At 35.5% G+C, this 23,513-nt stretch overlaps 1 protein-coding gene across 1 annotated transcript in view; it reads right to left on the reverse strand.

The window, feature by feature from the left end:
• The window catches only part of LOC129759491 (rootletin), a 47,062-nt gene extending 24,827 nt beyond the window's left edge, over positions 1 to 22,235 (reverse strand). The window contains exon 1 of the mRNA XM_055756964.1: positions 21,591 to 22,235. Within this exon, the coding sequence (XP_055612939.1) occupies positions 21,591 to 22,235 (645 nt within the window). The remainder of the gene's footprint in view (positions 1 to 21,590) is intronic.
• Positions 22,236 to 23,513: the final 1,278 nt, after the last annotated feature.

Raw genomic sequence — 23,513 nt, forward strand, 5'->3', positions numbered from 1 at the left:
GCCAGGCAAGCCAGACTCGAATGAATTGATCCAGTCGGTCAACGCTGTGACAGACGGTAAACGGTAGATATTTTATGTCTTCACAACATTTTCATATTTTTTGATGATCTATCAAATTCTTGAAGGGAAAAAGTGATTTTTCCACCTGGAAGCGAAATAAAAAAATATTTCTTAAAATAATCAGTTTAGAGACATGATGTCTTCACAAAAGTTGTAGATCTTTTTATTATAAGAAACTTTGTTGAAGACACTATCAAGATCCCATGAAAATAATAAAGGTTTCGAGCATTTTAAAAATAATACAAGTAATTTTGAGTTTTTATTTTATATCTTTATTAGTATACAATTTATAAACTTGGTACATTTGAAAAAAAAAAATCAAATTGTTGAGACACACAATTTTATGGAACATGTCAAATACATATGTCAACTAAGAAAAGAGATATAGGTACTACAAAATATCCAAAATAATACCTTCTTTCAGTAAGATATAACCTTAAGAGTTCGGCCGAGTTCCTATGATTTTTTGAGTGGGTTTTGTTGGTCAAGTTATTGGTTTTCCATTGATTTATCAAGTTAACGTCAGTTTTAGACAGAATTTTTTGCAAACAAGCAATCAATAATGAGCTTTTTCCTCTAGAGGCTTGTTAAAAGCACTAACAGGCGCTTTTCTTGTTTATTTTCAAGTCGACCTTTTAGGTTAACTTTAGTAGAACTTATTCTTGGTTTTGGTAGACCTTATTCTTGGCTTATTTTTTTAGTGATAAGGGCAATAGTGTACACCAGTTTCTGCTCCACAATCGATTGGCCTTCTGCAATAAAGCTTTGCATTTTTATAGCTTTACACCAGCATTCAAGTGCTAAATTACACTATATTAGCACATCAAGTGCAATTTTGCATTATAACAGTCCTTCGAGTGCTATGATGCATCATTAGACCGCTGCAAAAAAATGATTTTTTGCCCCCATATGTTTCTCCGATGAATTGGTTGATTCCTGTATTAGCGCAACCCGATACAATCTTGTATGGAAATTTGTATGAAAGAAAAAATGTTTGCGTATTAAAACATCCAGAAAATTAAAATAAGTTGGAAATGAAGTTGGTCTTTGATTTTTGGTTTGGACTATTCCTCAGGTTAATTTTTTGGTAACTTGAGAAGAAGCTCTTTCACGAAAAAAATTACAAACATTTCAAAATAAAAAAAACTGATTTCAAGGAAAATTATTTAAAAATAGTAGGTTTTGCAGGCTAGAGTTTAAACAAAGTTCAAGAAATGTTTTTGTCAAAGTTAGAAAAATAAATAAATTTATTGGCTACCCAAAACAGTTTTATGCGATTTTTCATTTTCATCCTACGGTTAAACAGCTGATAAACGAGCAGTGCTAAAATTAAAAAAGTATAATTTGATTTTTTTTGCCAACATTGAATATCTTTTCTGGGGTAAAATTAGGGTAGGTTTAAGGTTACATGAAATGTACTGCAAGAATCAAAGAATATTTAAAATTCAAAGATATATTTTTTAGAACTTCTAGTACATCTCTAGTGTTTATTTTTATGAAAAATTTAACTATCCCATACAAATTTCCTTTCAAAATAAAAATTCGTTGCGCTAATTCCGGACTGAGTGAACGCTTTTTAAGTGTTTAAATATAGCTACATGTGGCAATAAAAACAACAACAACAAAATATAGGAGGTGTACAAATATATAAATTTGAAATTTTCATACAAAGCTTGCGGCGATCTACTGCATTATACTAGAATTCTACTACTCTTTTAAAATACAACTAGAATTTTATCAGCTTTGTTATTTGTTGAGCTTTGCACAATGCCTTTGAAATGCAACATAGCTCTAAATCGGAATAACAAATGCTATATTTTCTAAGCATTAAATTGGCATCACACATACTTGCTTCAATGCTTTTTTGCACTATGTAAGCACTACAGTGGCATTGGGCCAAACCAAGGTTCTTAGATACACTAGGTTTTCCGACTTTCACAGTAAGTAGGCGAGGAGTGAGCGGGGCTCTCAATGAGTTTGTTTATTTTTTGCTCAGCTTTTCTGGGGTTTGTTGGTAAACAAACTTCATGAGTTCCGTATAGTTGCATAGCCTACATAGCCAAAATGGCTGAATCGGGAGTTCGTTATTCGGGAACACCTCCTGAATATATACTCACCTTGGGCCAAACCACATTAGCATTGATTGAGGCTGAATTAATGCAAATTTAGGGCACCGGTTGCTAGAAATTTGATTCAAATAGGGCTTTTTCAAAGATTTAACGGGGGTCATTTTTGAATTTCTCAAACCCTGGGGTCTAAAAAGCTTCGTTTTTGTTCTAAACTCATCCATAATTTTTTGCAGAACTTTAAAGTAACGTTTACATGAATAAATTTGAACTTTGAGGTTTGTATGGGAAAATTGAATATTTTGTACTGAAAATCATATTTCATTTTCTCTGTGGAACCGAACTTACGGTTTTGTGAAAATTATAAATTCTTTTAAGGAAATTTTCCGCTTAACAACTTTGTCGAGGAACGAAGCTTCTTATCTTATTAGGCAAAAAAATATTAAAAATATTTTTATTATTAATTTAACAGGGGTTTGTCTTTTGGCATTGAAAAACAAAAAAATCATCACTGCTGGGTGTTAAGCGAGGTATTGCATGACTACTTTGCATGACTACATGAATTTATTTTTTATCAATGCCAAAAGACATACCCCTTGTCAACAGCTAATAACTTTTTTGCCTAAAAATATACGAATTTACGGTCTTCGACAAAGTTTTTCAGCGGAAAGTTTCCTTAAAAGAATTTATAAATTGGCACAAAAACCATTAGCAGGCTTGGTGTCACAGAAGAGAAAAAAATGATGTTGATTTTCCGTACAAAATATTCAACTTTCCCTTACAAACATAAAAGTTCATATTTACTCATGTAAATGTTTCTTAAAAATTCTGCAAAAAATCATGGATGAGTTTAGAACCAAAACGAAACTTTTTAGACCCCAGGGTTTGAGAAATTCAAAAATGATCCCAAATCGACTCAGTCTATTGGGGAGTCCACAGGCTTCAGAGGACTACCGATTTGATGAATGTATTGTTTTTTTTTATTTTTATTTGATCTTTGCGAATTACATTCCAAGGCACCGCGTCTGTCAGCAGTGTCAATCTGTGTCGACTCAAGTGTAATTTCGAACTACATTACAGGAGATTACAGGAGATCATACCTACTTACATTAGCGCGTTACACGGCAATATTCATATGAACGATACTACTTTAAGCATTTTTTCAATTCTACTTATTACTGCTGTCTTCTTGACGACTCAAGGGTCGAGGTCACTTCTAACGTTTCAAGGTCCAACCTCTCCTCGAAACGACTTAAATAAAGTCTGACCGTCTTATGTCACAGCACATGACTCTCCAGAGCCAGCGTCTAATAGGTTTATTGATTTTCCTACAAAGTCAACGGAGGAGAACAACAAGTCCTATTCCCACAGCTTCAGATATCTAAAATGAGGGTGTTGGATTAATACTTTTTTGATAGTCTTTCCGCATCATTAGTTAGCCTAAAAGATTCTCACTCTATCAAGTGTAACGTACAAAATGTGAAACGTTCGTGCAAAATTGTTTAATTCAGCTTGGCAAATCATGCTGACATAAAACATACTTAGCGTGATAAACATTCTTCAGCCGGCTTTCATCCATTCCACGAGAATGCCATTTGAGGTGATAAGGTTCAATGTAACAGTGTAAGGTAAACTATATATGGTCCTGCATGATGTGTCGTGATAGAAAACGTGATCCTGGTAGCGCGCCTACAACGAATAGTCTCGGCTGCTAGATGCTGGACTTTGTACCCTCCCGTCATGAGTAGTTACATACATTCGAAGGAAAAGAAATCACAATTGTATTACTGATTATAACTGACAGTTGTGAAACAGCGCGGAGCTCCGTTCGAAATGGATTATACATAGGTTTAGTTGTTTGCTGATTTCAACATTCCAAGCGAACTGTAACTATGATCCGGCTTCATCAAAAAATTTCCCCGGAGCGCTCGTAATCGAAGCCAGATTTCCCATGAACAGAAGTCACGGAACTATTTCAACCGCTTTCCCCCCTAACCTTCGCATTAAATTACGTTTTCCCCCATCGCGCAGTCACATCATCCGTAGGGTTCTTTGATACTAAACAATCATAAACCCAACCACCAACACGGTTCTTCGGAAGTACCGCGTTGAGTTTTGGGTCGTCCGTCACCAAACTCCATAAATCATGCGAAAGCGGAACACGATCACGGTTTTAGGATACAGTACTCAACTTCCCAAACCCGAGGAGCATTATTCATAAGCGGATGAACTGTATCGAATTTTTGGCAAAAGGGTGACTCTTAGGAAAAAAAAAAACTTCTCAAGGTAAAACAATGCGATTTTCGGAAGCGCCTTTCCGCCAGTCAGTGTTGAGGGGTAGATAGTTGGCAATAAATTTTACATTGCATTGTGGAATGCTTAACCTATCTACTACTGGGTAGGAGGTTCCCCAATTTTAAGGCTAAGCATAAATATGATGGAAAGTGTCTTATTATAGAATCCTATGAATGGCAGTAAACCCGAAATCAAACGTTTTTTACCTATATTTTTTGCACCAAAAAAGCCTTTGATATAATTTCTGCACCCATATTTTCAGTTTATTTTTCTTGAAAACCGTAACGCTCTGTAAAAAATTCAACAGATGATTCATGTTTTAGATTAGGAGTTTTACATTTTTACCAAAAAACCCTATTTTGAAACTAGCGGACAGCAAAAAAAAAATTTTTTTTTGTGAAAATTTGTGAAAAGACCCTCGGAAGTATGCAAATTTCTTTTTCTCCTTTCAATAGGCGATGGAAACACAAGATCTGACAGCGATTTTGGGTGAAGTGAGACGTAAAAAAAGTTGTTATAAAACTAAAATTTTAAATAACTTTTTAAACAATATTTAGTGTGTTTAGGACAAACGGTTAGTAGGATTAAAGTTTTTAGTAATGTGTTTTCTTATATACAGTGAGCGAAATAAGAATAGCACCACTATGTATTTTGCTTGTTAAAATATGAATGATTGAAAATTACGAAAATTTTCTTCCACAGTTTGTTCTGAATTGCTTAACGGATAAATCAAGCATAAGTTTACTTTTTTTGGACGTAGCAATTGGCGTTGAGGACCAAAAATGTGAAAAAAGGGTGCGAAATAAGAATAGAACCACTTGAGTTTTTCAACAAAAATATATTTATTTTTAAAAATTTACTGTGTAAATGTGAATAATAATGCTTCTACGAATTATTTGAATAGATAACTGCATTTTAAGGAGTTTTCCAGAATTCCAAAGGTTTCCAAAGGTATTAAAAGGGGGTTTTAAGAGATGCTCCTCTAGCGTTAAGGAATTTGATATTTGAGCTATAAAACTTTATCAAACTGCTTGATTTCTTCATTTACATTCATAAGTATGATGCAAAATGATGAAACATAGATTTGAAACTAAGTTTGAATCCAAAAAGCAAGTTGTAATTCAAAAATACTAATGTTTTTTAATAGTCAAACACTATTTCTCTAGTTATAAGTCATAGATGGCAGCACTATCTTGCCATTAAACCAAATTCATGCCCATTTTCGAATATCTGGGATTAATTAGGAAGTGCTGGATGATTTTGGTCAAGATATAAATACATGTACCGTGTGAACGCTTTGGAAATTCTAAGATCACTAAATCCAAAAAAAATAGAATTGCATCAAAGTGATTTTTTTTGGACCGATTATCAGTTAAAAGTTATACTTTGCGATGGAGCTTGATGGACCAGACGGCTAGCAGTATTATTGGTATGATTTGCAATTGAATCGAAAGTTGAGATGAGCAGGAATTTTGGCCGTTTTTTCATTTTTGCGTTGGTGATTTTTTTGCAAATCCGGGAAAGTTTTGTGCAGCGTGAACTTCCACAAAACTGTGATGGGAAAATACTTCAAAATGATGAATATGGGCCTGAATAAACCTGCAAAATCAATATTGAGACTAAATTTGGTTTTTCCTGCAAGATAGTGCTGCCATCTACGACTTGAAACTGGAAAAAGTGTGGTTTACTGAAAAACAAATTCGAAGTTTTTGATTTCCAACCTATTTTTTTCTGATTCAAAGTTAACTGGAATGTTTGTTTCATCATTTCACGTCATTTTAATGAATAAAGTAAGTAGTTTGGTAAAGAATTACAGCTTTAATATTAAATTCCTTAACGCTAGAGGAGCATCTCTTAAAACTCCCTTTTAATACCTTTGAAGACCTTTGGAATTCTGGAAAACTCCTTAAAATGCAGTTATCTATTCAAATAATTCGTAGAAGCATTATTATTCACTTTTATACAGTAAATTTTTAAAAATAATCATGCTTTTGTTGAAAAAACTCAAGTGGTTCTATTCTTATTTCGCACCCTTTTTTCACATTCTTGGTCCTCAACGCCAATTGCTACGTCCAAAAAAAGTAAATTTATGCTTGATTTATCCGTTAAGCAATTCAGAACAAAATGTAGAAGAAAATTTTCGTAATTTTCAATCATGCATATTTTAACAAGCAAAACACATAGTGGTGCTATTCTTATTTCGCTCACTGTATCTTATTTTGCTGCTCGGTTATCGTGTTTGTCAAGCAAAAATCACTTGTTTAAAAATATGATATTTTTGTGCTGTGTAAAATTGTAAAAAGATTTTGGAAAACATTAACTACCAAAATCTCCGCAAATAATGGTTTTATTCAACAATACCTTATTTAAAAAAAACTATTGCCTTTAAAATATCCTTCAAACTAAGAACGTTTTGTTGTTTCAGGAACAAACTAAACACATCGAAACGGAAGCATTGGACTTCTCTTTTGTTGTGGTTTTCTGAAGAAATTATTACTGCAGGGTGAAAATCTTAAAGTGGATCGTTCCCCAGCACAAAATTCCGTCAGTTAAGAATCCGGACAATGTCGGTGTTTGAGAAAAGGACTTGCTTATCAAGAAAATTACCAAATCAAGAGAAATGTCTGATTTAAATAAATAATCAAAACAGGTCCTTAACCTATTTTTTTTAAATTTAATTTTGTGTATTGAGCTCCGTAGGGAAAATTTTCTGTTTATCATAATAAATTATAATTATGTATCATAATTATTATAATTAATTTATGCACAACAAATCACAAGAAAACACTCAAGTGTTGTACGGGATTGAATTTTTTTTTCATAATTTTTAACTTCTTGATGCTGAAATTGTTCTCCGCAAAATCTGGAGGTAGTTGATGTTTCGTAAATCATAGTCTTATTGGTTACAAGCAGATCTTCTCCGATCTTCCGAATTAATAAATCGTAATTCCAGGGCCATGGCAGTTTTTATTGGTTTGCTATATGCATGCCGTCCAATGAATTTTGCTCTCACAAGGTGTTTTGAAAGGATGTTTATACACCTATTTTTGCAAAAAAAAAAATCGAAGAAATGGAAACAAAAACACTAATGGACGCATAGTTCGGATCTTGATCTGCACTCTTATCATCATTTCAACTATCTACATCTACATCTTTTTTAGTTGAACTTTTTCATCAGCAAAATACTTACTTTTGAAGTCTTCAAATTTTCATGAATTTCTCTCCACGTTTTAGAAGGGCAAATACAAGTTTTTATCTTCAACTGGAAGCATGAACCCTATATCAGGGTGGCCACAACTTTTTCATTTGGAAATTCCCGGTTTTTTCCCGGTTTTCCCGGTTATAAATTCAAGGTTTCCAAGGTTTTGATGGTCCAATTTCATCGAAGAAAAGCAATATTTTCAACTTATTTCATTGATTTGGTTGTTTTATCACATTCATATCATTTAACATTTAGACGAACTCGATTTACCACCTTTTATGAAAATCATTTAAAAAAAACACCGTACACAAAATCGTTATGGGAATAGAAAAGCTGGTGTCGACCACACTATGATGCATTTAAAACATATTTTCGATAGATAAGTTAAAATCATGTTCACAAAAAATTTAAAAATGGTGTGCTACACAATGTTTACAATTAATCAGTCGTTATTATGGCTACGGTAAGAACCAAAAAGAAATCAAATGAATTAAATGTGATATTCAATCATTTTTTTAAGTTACAGATACCAATTGTGTCTTTAGAGTTCACAACATTAATTTTTCTGGAAAATTGTTTGATTACTTAAACATACCTTTTATGATTAAAATACCAATAACCATCAAGATCTTGAAAATAAACCGTTCTACATAACTTATGAATCGTCGAAACGAAAATACCCCATGACTAATCAATGATAATATTAGGAAGATCACAAATCGTATCTAGACGCAGTGAAACAATGCTCTAGAAATACTGCCAATACTTAAATTTATAACCTAACAAGAAATCAAAGTAATAATGATCATATTTACCTAAGATGACCCCACCATTTTTCGACATTCTTGTCTTCTGTTAATTAACCCGAGTTTCAAAACGAAAAATATTTTCTATACAATTCGGTAAATTTTTTTTTCTATTTTGAAAAAGCCCATAAATTGAAAAAAATCTAGATCATTTTTAACTCCATGTTAAAGTAGTTAAAAATTTAACAAACATTGTTTTTGTATCGTACTTCAAAGTTCTCATTTCAGAACTTGGAAATCACGATTTCAATTAACAATTCTCATTGCGAAAATTTAAAAAAAAATATGGACAACAAGTCACACAGACTAGATTAACTGTTATGGGGATTATCAAAGTTTGAGGTATAAAAATATAAGAATGATACATTTATTTCAATTTAGATTGCCCCACTGCATTTTTTTAGTCAAGGAATTTTAATTCCAAAATACAAATTTATGAAAAAGGTAATCAAAGTTATGGTTATTTAATTTATGATACTAAAATCAAAGTTCGTAGACCAATAAACATTAGAAAACATTTAATGATTGATTTCATAGCATAGTAATATTGTAATTTTGCCGTTTTAATCCGTTGAAACTCGAGTTCAATTGTATTTAAAAAAAATTCTGAACACTAAATTCAGAACTCATGAGATTCAGAGATCAGTTTTGTCAATCAGTGATTCAGTATAAAACGGTACCGGATATTCGGGCAGAATATAACCCAAATTTTAAATTAAAGCAACGAATAGTTGTGCTTAGTATGCAAATTTTGAAAGAAATTTTAAAAATAAAATGACAATTTTTATGAAGTAGTCATAAATTTTTTAACCAAAACATTGTAAAAAGAGCATTCTTAAATCCTCTTCTGCATACGATGCATACAATATATGATCTCGATTTTTTTTTTCGAAGTTTAAGAGCTTGATTCAGTACTGCAAAACATTTCAAACCAATTTCATTGTTTATAAAATTTATCTTATTTCTTACACTTTTTAAAGAATTCAATATTTTTTTGAATAAATTTACAAGTTAAGATCGCGGTACACCTCAGGTTAAAATGAAAATGAAAAATCTTATTTCGTCAAAAACTCAAATAAGCGACATGTTATGGTTTTGTAACATGGTGGAATTGATGGGGAAGGATTTTGAACTGGTCTCAGTGTTCAAAACCTTTTTTTTGCCAGGAATTTAAGTGTTCAAAACCTCTTAAAAATGTTTGAATTTCGATTCCCCGATTTTTACCGAGGAAATTTTCTCAGATTGGGATTGAATTTGGGAATCAAAATAAAATCAGTTTAAAGAAGCTTTAAAGACTGAAACCGATTCAAAATTCAGCTTTTCACTATTCCCTATTTATTCTACCATGTTACAAAGCCAATATGTGTCACTTTTTTGAGTTACTGACAAAATACGATTTTTTATTATCATTTTTACCTGAGGTGTACCGCGACCTTCAGAGATGAATCAAGTTATTTCCATCGACACTTTTTATTCTAAACTTATCCATAATTCATGCAGTAGAGAGTAAGCTTTGTTATGCAGAAACATGTAGATTTTATTTCAGTGAAAATGTTTTCAAATCTGTAAAGCAACGGAACTAGAAATTATTAGGGCATCGGCAAGAAACACTTTTGCCTTTGTTTCGAAAAATTATTTTGAAAAATTATACCGTTTTGAATTCGAAGTATTTGTCAGGTTTTGTCTAAAACCTCTGGCTCTGATGGTATTGCTTTTAGATTAAAAAACCATTGTGTTTCTATAACAATTAATCATTGATAACAAATGAACCGACAATTCTCTACAAAAAAAAGAAACTGATTTCAAAAACCTTTGTATTATCCTCCATTTGATCAAGGATTAAGATATAAACTAACCATTCTAGTTTCAGAGAAACAAATAACATAAACTAAAAGAAAACCCCGGTCTTGTTAAAAGTTAATTAAAACTACACGTGGTCTTCAAAAAGTTGATCATTAAGTAGTTTAAAACTTGTTTCGAGTAACTTATAAAATTTTCTAATTTTTCGTAAAAGATATTTTTGAAAAAAAATTACCTTTTGGTTCAAAAGTTAATTTTTGAATTTTTAAAATTATAGCTGGTAGAAAGAAAAAAACAAAAAGCATATTTGGACTGGACTTGGAGCCCCCTCAAATAAGTTAAAATTAGCACCTTAACCTTAACCTTTGGCACCACGAATTTTGTTGCCTTGTGAATCTAAAAAAAAACGAAGTAAAAACAATCAATTCGAATGCAATGATTTAATTAAACAAAACCTCTTTCAAATAGTCAAATACAATGATATTTTCCTTAAGTACTTCACTTAAAACACAAAAATATTTTGAGAAAAGTATCAATGTTGAATAGTTGAAACAATTTAAAAGTATTTTAAGCAATGTGTCTTAAAAATATTTTCATCAAAAGCACTTAACAAACTCTTTACAGTGTAACTAAAAAGTCCTATTTCAAGGCCATTTCAAGTAAATTTTAACTGAAATTTTAAGAAATTTCCTTCAAATTTTATATCACGAATCAGATAAAAAATCTGTTTATTCGATTTTTTTGTAAATTTATATTGAATTCGTAACATATTCAAGCTTTATAATGTGTAATTTGATTTTTTTTGGATAAATAATGACTACTAACTGCTTCGAGAAAATTAAATTTTAAAATCAACTTCAAAAATAGTTCACGGATGAATTTTTTTTCTCAAACAGGGCGTATGAAAAAGGAGATCGTTTTCTCAAATTTCAAGAGATGTTTAATTTGTTGTTTTTATGCTACAAAAATGCGCAAAGATGATATGTGGATTTATTTTTAATTTCTGTTTTGTTTTTAACTCTTGAATTAAACACTATCACTGGAAAGTTATAATATTAGCATCTTTTTACATTTCCAAGTTTACAACAAAGAGATCTGAATTCTAGATTTGACTTCAATTCATCTGTTTTTGTATGATGAATGGTTTTTTTAAACAATGAATGTAGTGACATGCGATACTTGAACAAATTTTAAGAGACTTTTCGATTTTCTTATCTCATTCTTCAAGACAGTTTTGAACTCTGGGTATCGGTGAATATTGAGTTTCCAATTCAAAGTTAATTGATGAGCGATCCCAGTAGTTTTTAAATTTCCAACTTTTGATTTTCTTTCCACACATTTTTTGAACGTTTGTATTCTGGCATAGAAATTAAAATAATAATTCCCAATTCTGAATTTTGGGGTGAATCCCTTGTCTTGGAACCAAAACTAAATTTTGATTTCCTTTTGTTAATTTTCCCGGTTTTGGGTCTGAATTCCCGGTTTTTTCCCGGTTTTCCCGGTTCGATTTTCAATTCCCGGTTTTTTCCCGGTTTTCCCGGTTTTCCCGGTTCTGTGGCCACCCTGCTATATACGCAATACGAGAAACCCGATGGTATATAAAACTTATCGTTCAATGATCATATGAATGAAAAATTAATCAATTTTATACTGACTAAATTTTATTTCCTTTGTTTACATTTTTGTCACCCAATAATGAAAAGTTCACAGTTGGCAGCAGCTCAGCTATTCCGCCTCCTATGTACAGTACACAAACAGACTTTTTGTCGACAATCTTGGCCACCTCGGATCTAAATGAATCATCTGTTTGATTGTTTGCAATGGAAGAATCAATTAATTCAACCTTTCCAACTTTGAAATGGAAGTGTATCTCATACAAAACGCAGTGGGCACCCATACATTTTTAATTAAATTTAAAACACAAACGATCTTTCACTCCAAGAGACTCAGAAATATACAAAATAATGCAAATAAGACAGACAGAAACTTAACACACATATAAGTTTTGACATTACGAATTGATGTTATGCAATGAATAACTTTTTCTTTTTCCAAACGGTAGGTTCGCATACAAACCCAAAGTAAAATACGACACAACTCGAACAATTTTTGAATTTGTTTAAACAAAAGATTTATACTCAAAAACCTTTTGCAATTTTCAAACGGAAGAGGGTACACGTACAAGTGAAAATCAATGAACAATACGACACATTGCGAACAATTTTGAAAGATTTTGATCAAATATTATACACAAACAAATTATTACATAGCTAAATCCACTATAGATTATCCATTATTTAATTGAATAACCTCTCACACTTTTAAAAGAAGAGAACTTATATTCAAAACAAATGTTGGGTAGATCTAACACTTTTCAAGTGATTTTCTTCGAATTCGTGACGCCTATAAGATTTTACATAACACGTTGAATTGAAATGACTAAGCTCAAACATTTTGAAGTATTATTCATGTGATTTTGTAAACGAGAGAGTTTCGTCATTAAATAAGAGATGATTTATTGTATTCAATTTTTAATACCAAATCCCAGGTTTGGCTTCTTACAGCCATTAGCCATTTAAAAAAAGTCACAAAAATTTCAATATGTTAGTGACCCCGTAGAAAAGAAGCCAGAAACTGCCAAAGTTTGGCACAGATAACCATAAACCATTAAAGAGGCCAAGGAAAAGTGACGAAAGTGGAATGTGCTCCACTTCCGGATCCTGAAAGCCGCAAACGGATATTGAACTAAGCAACAGAAACAACCAAACACAACAAAACAATCGAAAAGTCGAGGATTAGCATGATGATAATGTTCGGAATTAAAGATTTTAATCGAAACCGGAAGGAAAACGATTATACGTCTGAAAACTTTTTCTTTTGCTCCGTCGTTTATGACGGCGCGAACAGCGGAACCGCACCCAGCTGGAGGAGATTGTTCCTACAGATTTCTCCTTCCGCCACCACAATTCCTCTGCACCGACTCAAGAAGAAACCTCATAGGTAAAATCAAAACAATAAACAAAGGTATACATCATCAACATGACGTTTCGCATGCAGAAAATTGCTTCATTATGCCACCACCTTCCAGCGCAATAAGTATACAAGGTACAATAGTGCATGGGGCCAATGTGCTAACGATAGGTCAATCAACGAGCCCCACCGCACGGGCGGCAGGATTTCATCGAAACTCTCTAGAGCCCCCTTTTTTCAACGGCTGCAAAGACCGTTCAAGACAATAATTCAGCACCTTGCTGACTACACAAACACTGCCACGCCGCGGCGCCCACTGACTTCAACAGCGGAAAAAAATGTGGTAATTGTGCAAACACCTCAAGGCGGCAGAGACAGGCCGTTTCCGTTTATGCATGGTGATGGGGGGTTAACAAATTTGACGTAATGCTCCCACTAATGGGCTCCATGAAAGGATTCGCGTGCCTATACAATAACCAAACCCCCATCGGACAGGGAACAGATACTGATTTCCGGATTCCGGGAGCCCCAAAGACCAATCAAATTCCCCAACCCGGGGGAGCAGAGAATTAGAGCTGTCAAAAGGTGGAAGATTTTTGACAACTACGATTGCGCAGTCGAAGACTTTGTCTATCTCGGCTCACTGGTGACCGCAGACAATGACACCAGCCGTGAGATCCAGAGGCGAATTATCAGCGGAAGTCGTGCCTACTATGGACTCCACAAGCAATTGCGGTCGAGAAGACTTAGCCCTCGCACGAAGTGTAACCTGTATATGACGCTTATTAGACCGGTTGTTCTCTACGGGCACGAGACATGGATATTGCTCGAGGAGGACCTGCGTACACTTGGAGTATTCGAGCGACGAGTGTTAAGAACCATCTTTGGCGGCGTACAGGAGAACGGAATGTGGAGGCGAAGGATGAACCACGAGCTCGCGCGACTCTACGGCGAACCCAGTATCCAGAAGGTGGTTAAGGCTGGCCGGATACGCTGGGCGGGACATGTTGCGAGAATGCCGGATGACTGTCCTGCAAAACAGGTGTTCGCTACGAATCCGGTGGGAACAAGACGAGCGGGGGCGCAACGAGCGAGGTGGTTAGACAAGGTGGAGCGTGATCTGGCGAACGTGGGGTGCCCGAGAAATTGGAGAACGGTTGCCATGGACCGAGTGAATTTTAGGAATTATGTTCGTCAAGTTATGTCGTGAGACGGAATACTATGAAAATAAAATAAAATAAAATAGATTGCGCAACAAGTTAGGGAATTGATTTGTACTTGTCTTCGGGGAATGACTGGAAAAAATTATTCCACAGGATAGTGTTAAATTGTGTGGATTGGTGTCTTGTAGGGAATGCAAAATTTTGAAATTCAAACAAATTAAAGCTCCGATAAGGAGTTAAGGTGCATATAAGATTGCCAAAGTTTAAACGATAGTTATTTGAATTTGTGGAAATTAGCTATGTATAAAATTTAACTATATGTAATGAGCAATGTTGTTAACAGAATACTTTCCAGATAGTAGGGGTTAAACTGCGAGTCACGTGATTGCAAAATTTCGACTCCATTACCCCAAGCTTCAAATTTGATCTAGGATGAGCGGCGATAGGTATTCAAAGCTCATTTGAACTCACATTGTTTTCCTGGAGTCAGAACGAAGAAGCGATTCTCGGACACGATAATTTGAGATATTTGATATGTTTGGTTGAGTCATTAGAAGTGTCATGATTGATTTTGAAGAATAATTTTCACACTTTAAGTTATTGTTATAACCTTACTATAGACTGTCCCGATAATTATAAATATCTACAATATAAAATAACCGTCATTTTAAAAATCGAGTAGTGTTCAACCAAAATTTGGCTGCATACTGTTGTCGTACATCCAATTGAAGTAAGTGTTGTCATTTTTGTCGTTTTTTGCGAAAAATCTGAAAAAGCGTGGCCTTACTCCCGAGCAAAATAAAATGGGGTACTGTGAGTGATCTTGTGAGTGTTAGTGTCGTAGCAGTTCAAAGGCCTTTAAATTTCCGAAAGACGGACTTTGCGTTGCTCATTGAGTACTTGAACTGTGTTGACTGGGATGCAATTTTTGGAGACTTGTCAGTTGATGCAATGACAGATTCGTTCTGCAATTTGATCTGTACCTGGTTGAATTCGCACGTTCCGAAGTTTAAAGCACCTATGTCGCCGGCTTGGAGTACGCCCACCTTGCGGCAACTACGACGCGAAAAAAATGCTTGTCTACGGAGACTTAGAAAAAATCGAACTGAGGATTTTCAACGACAGTTCAAAGCGTTGCTTACCGTAGACTGAATGAATCCTTGTATAAGTTCCACGTCTTACGCTTACGCTCAAAACGCAAAACGAGCCCCTTATCGACCTCCGTTTTTTACCATGATGCTGTTGCTAGCTCTCCAGATACCTGTTGCAATTTATTTGCTGAGCATTTCCGATCGGTTTTCTCGGACACTGTTTCCTCCGAATCTGAGTGCAGCGTAGCCAACTCTTATGTTCCAGTTGATGCAATAGAGCTTAACATTTTTGTAATTAACCAAGAGCTAATTGTAAATGCTGCGAAGAAATTGAAAACCTCATTCGCTCCCGGACCTGATGGAATTCCAGCTGTGATTTACTGCCGCTGCATCGAAGCTCTTTCAATGCCTCTAGCACGAATCTACAACAGATCTCTTCAGCAACGTAAATTTCCTGAAAAATGGAAAAATTCATTTATGGTTCCAATATTTAAAAATGGTGACCGAAGAAATGTCAAGCAGTATCGAGGTATTACTAGTTTGTCGGCAGGTTCTAAACTTTTCGAAATCATCGTGAGTGGCGCTCTATTACGAGCTTCATCCCAATATATTGCGGCTGAACAGCACGGGTTTATGCCTGGTAGATCGGTGAGTAAAAACCTTTTGCAATACACATCGTTTTGCCTGAACCAGATGGAGTGTAAAAAGCAAGTAGATGCTGTTTACACCGACATCAAGGCTGCATTTGACAGGATTGATCACAGAATATTGCTTGCCAAACTATCTAAACTTGGTGTTCATGAGAACATGGTTGTTTGGTTGGAATCCTTTCTCACAGATCGGTGTATCAGAATTAAATTTGGTGACAGCATATCCTTTCCTTTCATAAACCGGTCTGGTGTGCCTCAGGGAAGCAATCTTGGACCTCTGCTGTTTGTATTGTTTTTCAACGATCTGATAATCAGTTTGGATGATGGAACTAAGATTGCATACGCTGATGATTTGAAAATATATGTCCCAATAGAATGCTCCGAGGATTGTGCTCACCTCCAATCGCTGCTCGATCGGTTGAGTGAATGGTGAAGACTGAATAAGTTATCTGTCAGTGTCCCTGAATGCTATGTAATTACCTTCCATCGAAAAAAATCACCCATTCTACACGAATATAGCATCGATCATCAGCATCTTAAAAGGGTATTGGAAGTTGACGATCTAGGTGTTACCCTTGATGCACAGCTCACGTTCAACAGCCATCGAACAACCGTCATAAATAAAACCAATCGACAACTTGGTTTCATTTCAAAAATAGCACGAGAATTTACTGATCCGCTGTGCTTGAAGTCGCTGTACTGTGCACTCGTCCGGTCCATAATAGAACATGCTGCAATCGTCTGGGCCCCCTACCAGCTGTGTTGGATCCTACGAATTGAGCGCATACAAAAGCGTTTTCTAAGATTCGCCCTACGACATCTGCTATGGCACCATCCTGAGGATCTTCCCGCTTATCCCAACCGCTGCCAGCTTTTGGGTGTTGAAACACTGGAACGCCGCCGAAGGATTCAACAAGCAACATTCGTCGCTAAAGTATTGAACGGTGAGGTCCAGTCACCACACTTGCTGGAAATGATATGCTTTAGTGCGCCATTAAGGACCTTACGATCTCACTCGTTGCTATCAACTCGAGTCCACCGAACATCCTACGGCTATAATGAGCCATTGAGTGCGATGATGCGAGTATTCCAGGACGCTGAACATCTGCACCAGTTCAATGAACCAGCTAGTCGATTTATTCGTCGTGTTCGTCAGTCCAGTCTATTTAATTCTATCTGATCTGTTTTTTTATATATATTAGAATTCATTTATTCGATGAATAAATGAAATAATAATAAATCGCGTTAAGAAAGTATGGAGAACAGTATACTTTCGCAGATTCCCCAAGATGCCCTGCTGACCCTACAATGGGCAAGAACATCAAGGATTACTACAAACGGCATTCTTTGATATCAGTACGGGATGTGGTCAAAAAAACTAGGTACCTCACCGACTAACGTTATGTGTGCCAAAGAGAGAATTTGACTTCAGACCAATCGGAAGCAGAAGCAGCCAAAAAAGGAGCACCAAACAGGTTGAACCCGTGAAACCGAAGACTCGGAAACTCTTCGACAAAGTTCTGACCGAGCAATCGCGTTGTGTAATCATTGATGATAAAACCTACATTACAATTTAAAACTCTGCCTGGACCACAAGTTTATACCTCCCTCGCCGAAGGAAAAGGATGTTCTCGCATCAGTGAAAGCCATCGGCCGGCTTGAAAATCGGAAGAAAAATGATGTCCGAAACTAATTCAGGCCCATCGGCCAAAAAAGTTGAAATTTTCATTCCATTCGATATCCTTCATATAACATCGGCGATAAGGAAATATTCATATTTAATTCTGATAAGAGTAATGAGAAACCTTCTTCTTCTTATACTCTTAAAAATGAAATGGTTACACCAATAACGGTCACGATTCCTGACTTCAATGCCTTTCGGAAAGAAATAATCACTTCCGTCGAGAATGTGAAGATTTCTTTTCAGATCGGTCGAAGGGGAACTTCTCGTACATTGGCGGAATTTTTAATGATTTTAAATTTTTTTTTTTAATTATTTGAATAATAAAAAACACCAATTTTTTACATACGACACTCAAAGTGATCGTCCCTTTAACGTTGTACCTCGTGGTCTCACCGGCGCGCCGCGGCGATCAGGCACCGGATGAAATCACTAGCAAATTAGATGCTTTGTTAGGTTTTTCTCCGATTCAAGTAATTCAAATGAGGAAAAGAACCAATACGAATAATACCAGTAGTGTTGGTTTTGCTCCTGAGGTTTATTTGATCCATTTTAAAAAGAATCAGGTTAATAATTTGCGAATTCTTGAAAAGGTTCTTCTTATCTTTCATTGTCGAGTCAAATTTGAACCATTTCGAAAATCTTCAACAATTATTCTTCAAAATATAGCTCAATGTCGTCGTTGTCAAGCTTTCTGTCACGGCACTAAGAATTGTAGAATGAATGCCAGACGCATACTTTGCGGCTCATTCGATCATGAAAAATCTAAATGGCTTTTTGGTGGCGATAAATGACATACAGAATTTTTCAAGTGTGCGAATTGCGCAGGTAATCATTCCTCCAATTCCATAGACTGTCCCGTTAGGGCAAAAATTATCGCTTCTAGGAAAAATCTAAAAGTTGTCAGAAAAGCTTCTTCTCCTCCTTCCTCTTTCTCGTCTTCACACGTCAGGACGACAAACAATCTGCCTGTTCGCGGACAGCCTCGGCCTACGTTAGAATCTCGTCTTGGTAATGCTCGAAGTGATTTTACCTGGGCTGATTCAGCGCCACAGACTCGTTGTTTAACGTTTTCAGAGGTGGTTGAAAATGGGTTGCCTTCTTCGGGTATAACTAATGAAAAAACCAAGTCTCAACGTTCATGCGAAGGCTTGGGAAATCTCCGAAATTGAAATACCTTTTCTTTTCCTTCATTTTCTGATCCTAACAATTTTGTTTATTTGGGTGGAATTACTGAGGAAAAATTAAAGTTTTAGCATCAAAATTTAATGGAAATCATGCAACTTATGTTGAAAGCAAATTCAATGTTTGAAGCTTTCCAAACTTCTTTTAATTATGCTGACAAAATTATTATGACTTTACGATTCCCTGATGGATCCAAATAGATTTTTAAATACTATGAATTGGAACGCTAGATCTTTGCTGGCTAATCATGATGAATTTGTTTCTATTTTTGAAAACTCAAAACATACATATTGCTACTGTTAACGCCGATCCCGATAAACTTGATCAATCAGGAAAACCTAGCCACACTAGTATTCAGAAACTAAGCAATCATCATCATCAATGATGGTTGATAGTCAATACTGTAAAAATTTTTTTGAAGGGATATTTTAAAAAACTCACCAGATATATTCAAAACTATTTTTTTTATTATTGGTGACTTTAATGCAAAACATCGATCTTGAAATAATATTTCATCAAATTCTAATGGGAATATTTTATTTAATGATTGCGTTGCAGGTTATTATACTGTTGAATGCCCTAATGGGCAAATTTGTTCCTCTTCAATCAGAAATCCCCCAACAATTGACTTGGTTTTAACGGATTTAGGCGAGCATTGCAGTCAAAGTCAATTAGTTACTCATGCGGACCTCGATTCAGACCATCTTCCAGTAACTTTTCCAATCCCAAAGTCCCATTGAAAACCCTTTAAATTTCAACAAAAAGCTAACTGGGAGCGATATAGGAATTTTATTGAACGTAATTTGGATATAAATTTTCCCCTGAATTCAATAGAAGATATTGATTTGGCTGTAGAAAGTCGCTAAAGCCGCTTCAGTACCCAAAGTTTAACCTAAATTCAATCAACCTTTCATCGATGATGATCTTAAGTTTTTGTTACGATCCTTATCTGAAATTTATTTATTGCGACCTTCAAAAAGAAACGTCGTTTAAATTTTATTCGTAACGAAAATTTTGCAAAAGCAGTAGAGGACCCTACTCAGAGCCATTTTGGAAATTACATAACTTAAATTCTGAAAAAGCCCCAGAAGCAAATTCCTACATTAAAAATGGAGTTAAACTTCTCTGAACAAACGCTGAAAAAGCTTAAAAATAAGCCTAACAATTTGAGTCTGCTCATGATTTTAATTTAAGCGTTGTAAGTCCAATTGATGCTCAAATTTTCCTCGAATTTGATGATATTCTTTCTAAGCAAAATGTATTTGAAAGTTCTTGTGAGACTAATATTGATGAACTTAAATTGATTTTCAAAAAAAATTAAAAATATGAAAGCTCCGGGGGAAGATGGGATTTTCTATACCCTTATCAAAAAGTTGACTGAAAGCATTCTAAATTTTTTAGTTAAAATATTATATATATTTTTTTTCACTTGGCTTATTTTTCTAATAAATAAATGGAAAAATGCCAAAGTATCTCAAATTTTGAAAGCTGGATAAATTGCTTCAGAGCCTTCAAGTTATCGACTAACTAGTTTGCTTCTTTCTTTAAGTAGACTATTGGAGAGAGTTATTTTATATAGAATGATGATTCATATTAATCAGAATTCTATTTTCCCTGATGAACAATTTGGTTTTCGTCATGGACATTCTTCTACCATCAACTTTTGAGTGTAACTAATATGATTAACGCTAGCATATCTGAAGGTTATTCAACTGGTGTTTCTCTTCTAGATATTGAAAAAGCTTTTGACAGTGTTTGGCACAAAGGTTTAGTAGCTAAATTAGCTCGATTTTATTTTATTAAACTATCAACATTTATGCTCTGAAAAGACACCCATTAGAACTGGTGTCCATCAGGGCGGTATACTTGGGCCAATTTTATACAATAATTTTACTTCTGATCTTCCTGATGTACCAGAAGGAAAAGGTAGAAGATTATTTGCTGATGATACTTTGCTTTCAGCCAAAGGTCGAAATTTACGAGTGGTAGGCAGTAGATTGCAACAAAATTTAAATTTTACCCAACCAATCGATAGATTTTTGCAATGTAGCTAAACACTCAAGCTCACTCAGGCACTAAAAGAAATTTTATAAGCACTTTAGCTATCAACAGTTCTGTTTCTAAATTTTATTTTTTCTATAACCGAATTAGTACTTTTTCAGAAAATATCTTTCAACATTACTTCTATTTATGCATTTTTAAAATTCGATAATAAAAATTGTATTAATATTGAGGATATATGATATTTATCTTATATATAAAAATGGAGGCGTTTCCTTTTTGACACCATCGCGTATAAACGGACGATAGGCAGGAAGTAAAATTTTGTATCCTAGGGTTTTCCGGGTCAAAGATGGTTTGCATATTAGTTTCAATAATCTCACTTTTCATGGAGGGCCCTCCCCCCTCTACGAAATCAGCTTAAAAATAGACACGAACAATTTCAAGACGATTTTCATACAAATTGATTCACGAGCACGAAGACGTAAAGGACTGTAGATGGAGTTAAACATTTATTACGATTTGTTAAATAAAAGGTAAAATGAAGTTTACCGGGTCAGCTAGTTTCTTCTACAATTTCTGACAACTTTGTGATAGATTCCACTTTTTCAAACACTCACCCTAGACATAATGGTGAAGTTGTTCTGAAACTTTTGAAAGTTTTCCAGCAGATAGATCCGACACTTGACACAAAACCGTTCGAAGTAATCACTTCCCGATGCAGATCGCCTGGTCTTTTCCCGAAGAGTTTTGACAAAATCGCTCGATTCACCAGTGCCAGAGGCGGCCTTTCCAGCTAGTATCAGATGGACCTGACTGTTACCCAATCCTTCCCTCACTGAGTTGGTCCAGATCACGGCCGGTTCACTGTCACCACCACTGACCCCCGGAAGAGTTGTCCGCACGCCTAGCCGACCAATTTGGTCCACTGATGGCGGAATGGTCCCGGTCACGCACTCACTAGCGGCCTCCGAGTCGCCACTTGCGCCACGCTTCAAGCAACTTTGGAGCTGAGCTGAGGCTAAAGTTGGGTCATCAATCAGCAAATAATCCAATAGATGGGTACTATCGACCGCGACGGCTGCCACTATCCGAAAACAACCTTCCGATCCGGTTGACAAACGACGAGGAACTGGCCGAGCCACCGGAGGCTCGACTCGCTGGAACTTATTACAGAAGATAATTTGTTTATCGTTCACCTTGGTAGCGCAGCACAATTCGCTGATTTCGATGAACACCACCTCCACTTGGCGACCGGTTGACATGCGCCTTCTTTCCTGGGCCACAAAATACCGAAGTAGCTCCAGGGACCAGTGGGGTGCTGCAGTGCCGGAACCACCCCTGTTGGAACGTCCATCGGGTATCGAGCTGGTGGTTGCTAAGCTAGCTGTTTTCTGTTGATCACCATCGCCGATGGCAACACTGGCGGAATGAATTTCTTGTCGTGATTTAGTGTGTTTATCGTCGGAAACCACGTGTTCCCTTCCGTCGTGGTCGTTGATTGCTGCAATTGTGCTAGGACGAACGCGGTGTGTCACAGGAGGATGTCCCTGCTGCACCGCCACGGGTTTGAAGGCGGACGCCATGCCGCCACGGGCGATTATTCTTAAAACGAAATACTCGTGGAAGTAATTTAAAACTTTCTCTCTCTATTCCACTTCCTAGTTGAGAAATTTCGTAGGCTTTAATTTTTGCACGAAGTTGACCTAATTTTTCGTTTTTTTCTTCCTATTTTTGCTGGGGAATGTACTTAAGCCGAAAGTGTGTCACGTCAATTAATCTACCATCCACTCAAAATTTTCCGCAGAGTGTTAAGTGGATCAGAAATTTTAAGAACCGAAATCCAGACCTCCTGATGGAACGATCTTTGCGAAGGACACTACACGACTAACCGTGCTAGGATTTCAAGGACTCAGAAGGTGTGAAAACATTTTACTGCATGCTTTGACATTGTTTCTAGATAAGAAAGCATATACACGGCACTATCCGCAAACTTGACAGTATGCATTGAAGTATCCCTCTATTTTTGCTTGTTAGTGGAAAGAATCAGACAAACAAGCTGATTTAGTTGATAATCCCTATGAATGTTTTGAATTCACGTGAGGCTTGTTCTAAAATTGTATGTTACATACCTCTAAAAGTTTAGTATTGGTTCATTGTTTTTTTTCCGGTTACAGAACAGCGGCTTTCAATTTGTAGCGGGTGAACTATATACAGGTGTTAGGATAAAAATCAGAGCAATCTGCTAAAAAAGTAATTGTACACTGTATAAAAAAATTGTCCGTACAGCACGTACCTTGAAATCGAAACAATCAAAAAGTGCACTTTTTCAGTCAATAAAAATACTACAATTACATCATTCGCTGCAGAAACTAGTCCTTTTTGTAGATCAGTATTAAAGATGTTTATGAATTCAACCTTAAAAATAATCCAAATTATTTTGTACGTACACTGAAGCCTTTGTCAAACATTAGTCAAGAAAACAGTTATGTGTCAGTCTGTCAAACGCAGAAACGTGAGTTGAATCTCAGCAAAGACAATTT

Source organism: Uranotaenia lowii, unplaced genomic scaffold, assembly GCF_029784155.1.
Source record: "Uranotaenia lowii strain MFRU-FL unplaced genomic scaffold, ASM2978415v1 HiC_scaffold_167, whole genome shotgun sequence".
NCBI classification, from domain to species: Eukaryota; Metazoa; Arthropoda; class Insecta; order Diptera; family Culicidae; genus Uranotaenia; species Uranotaenia lowii.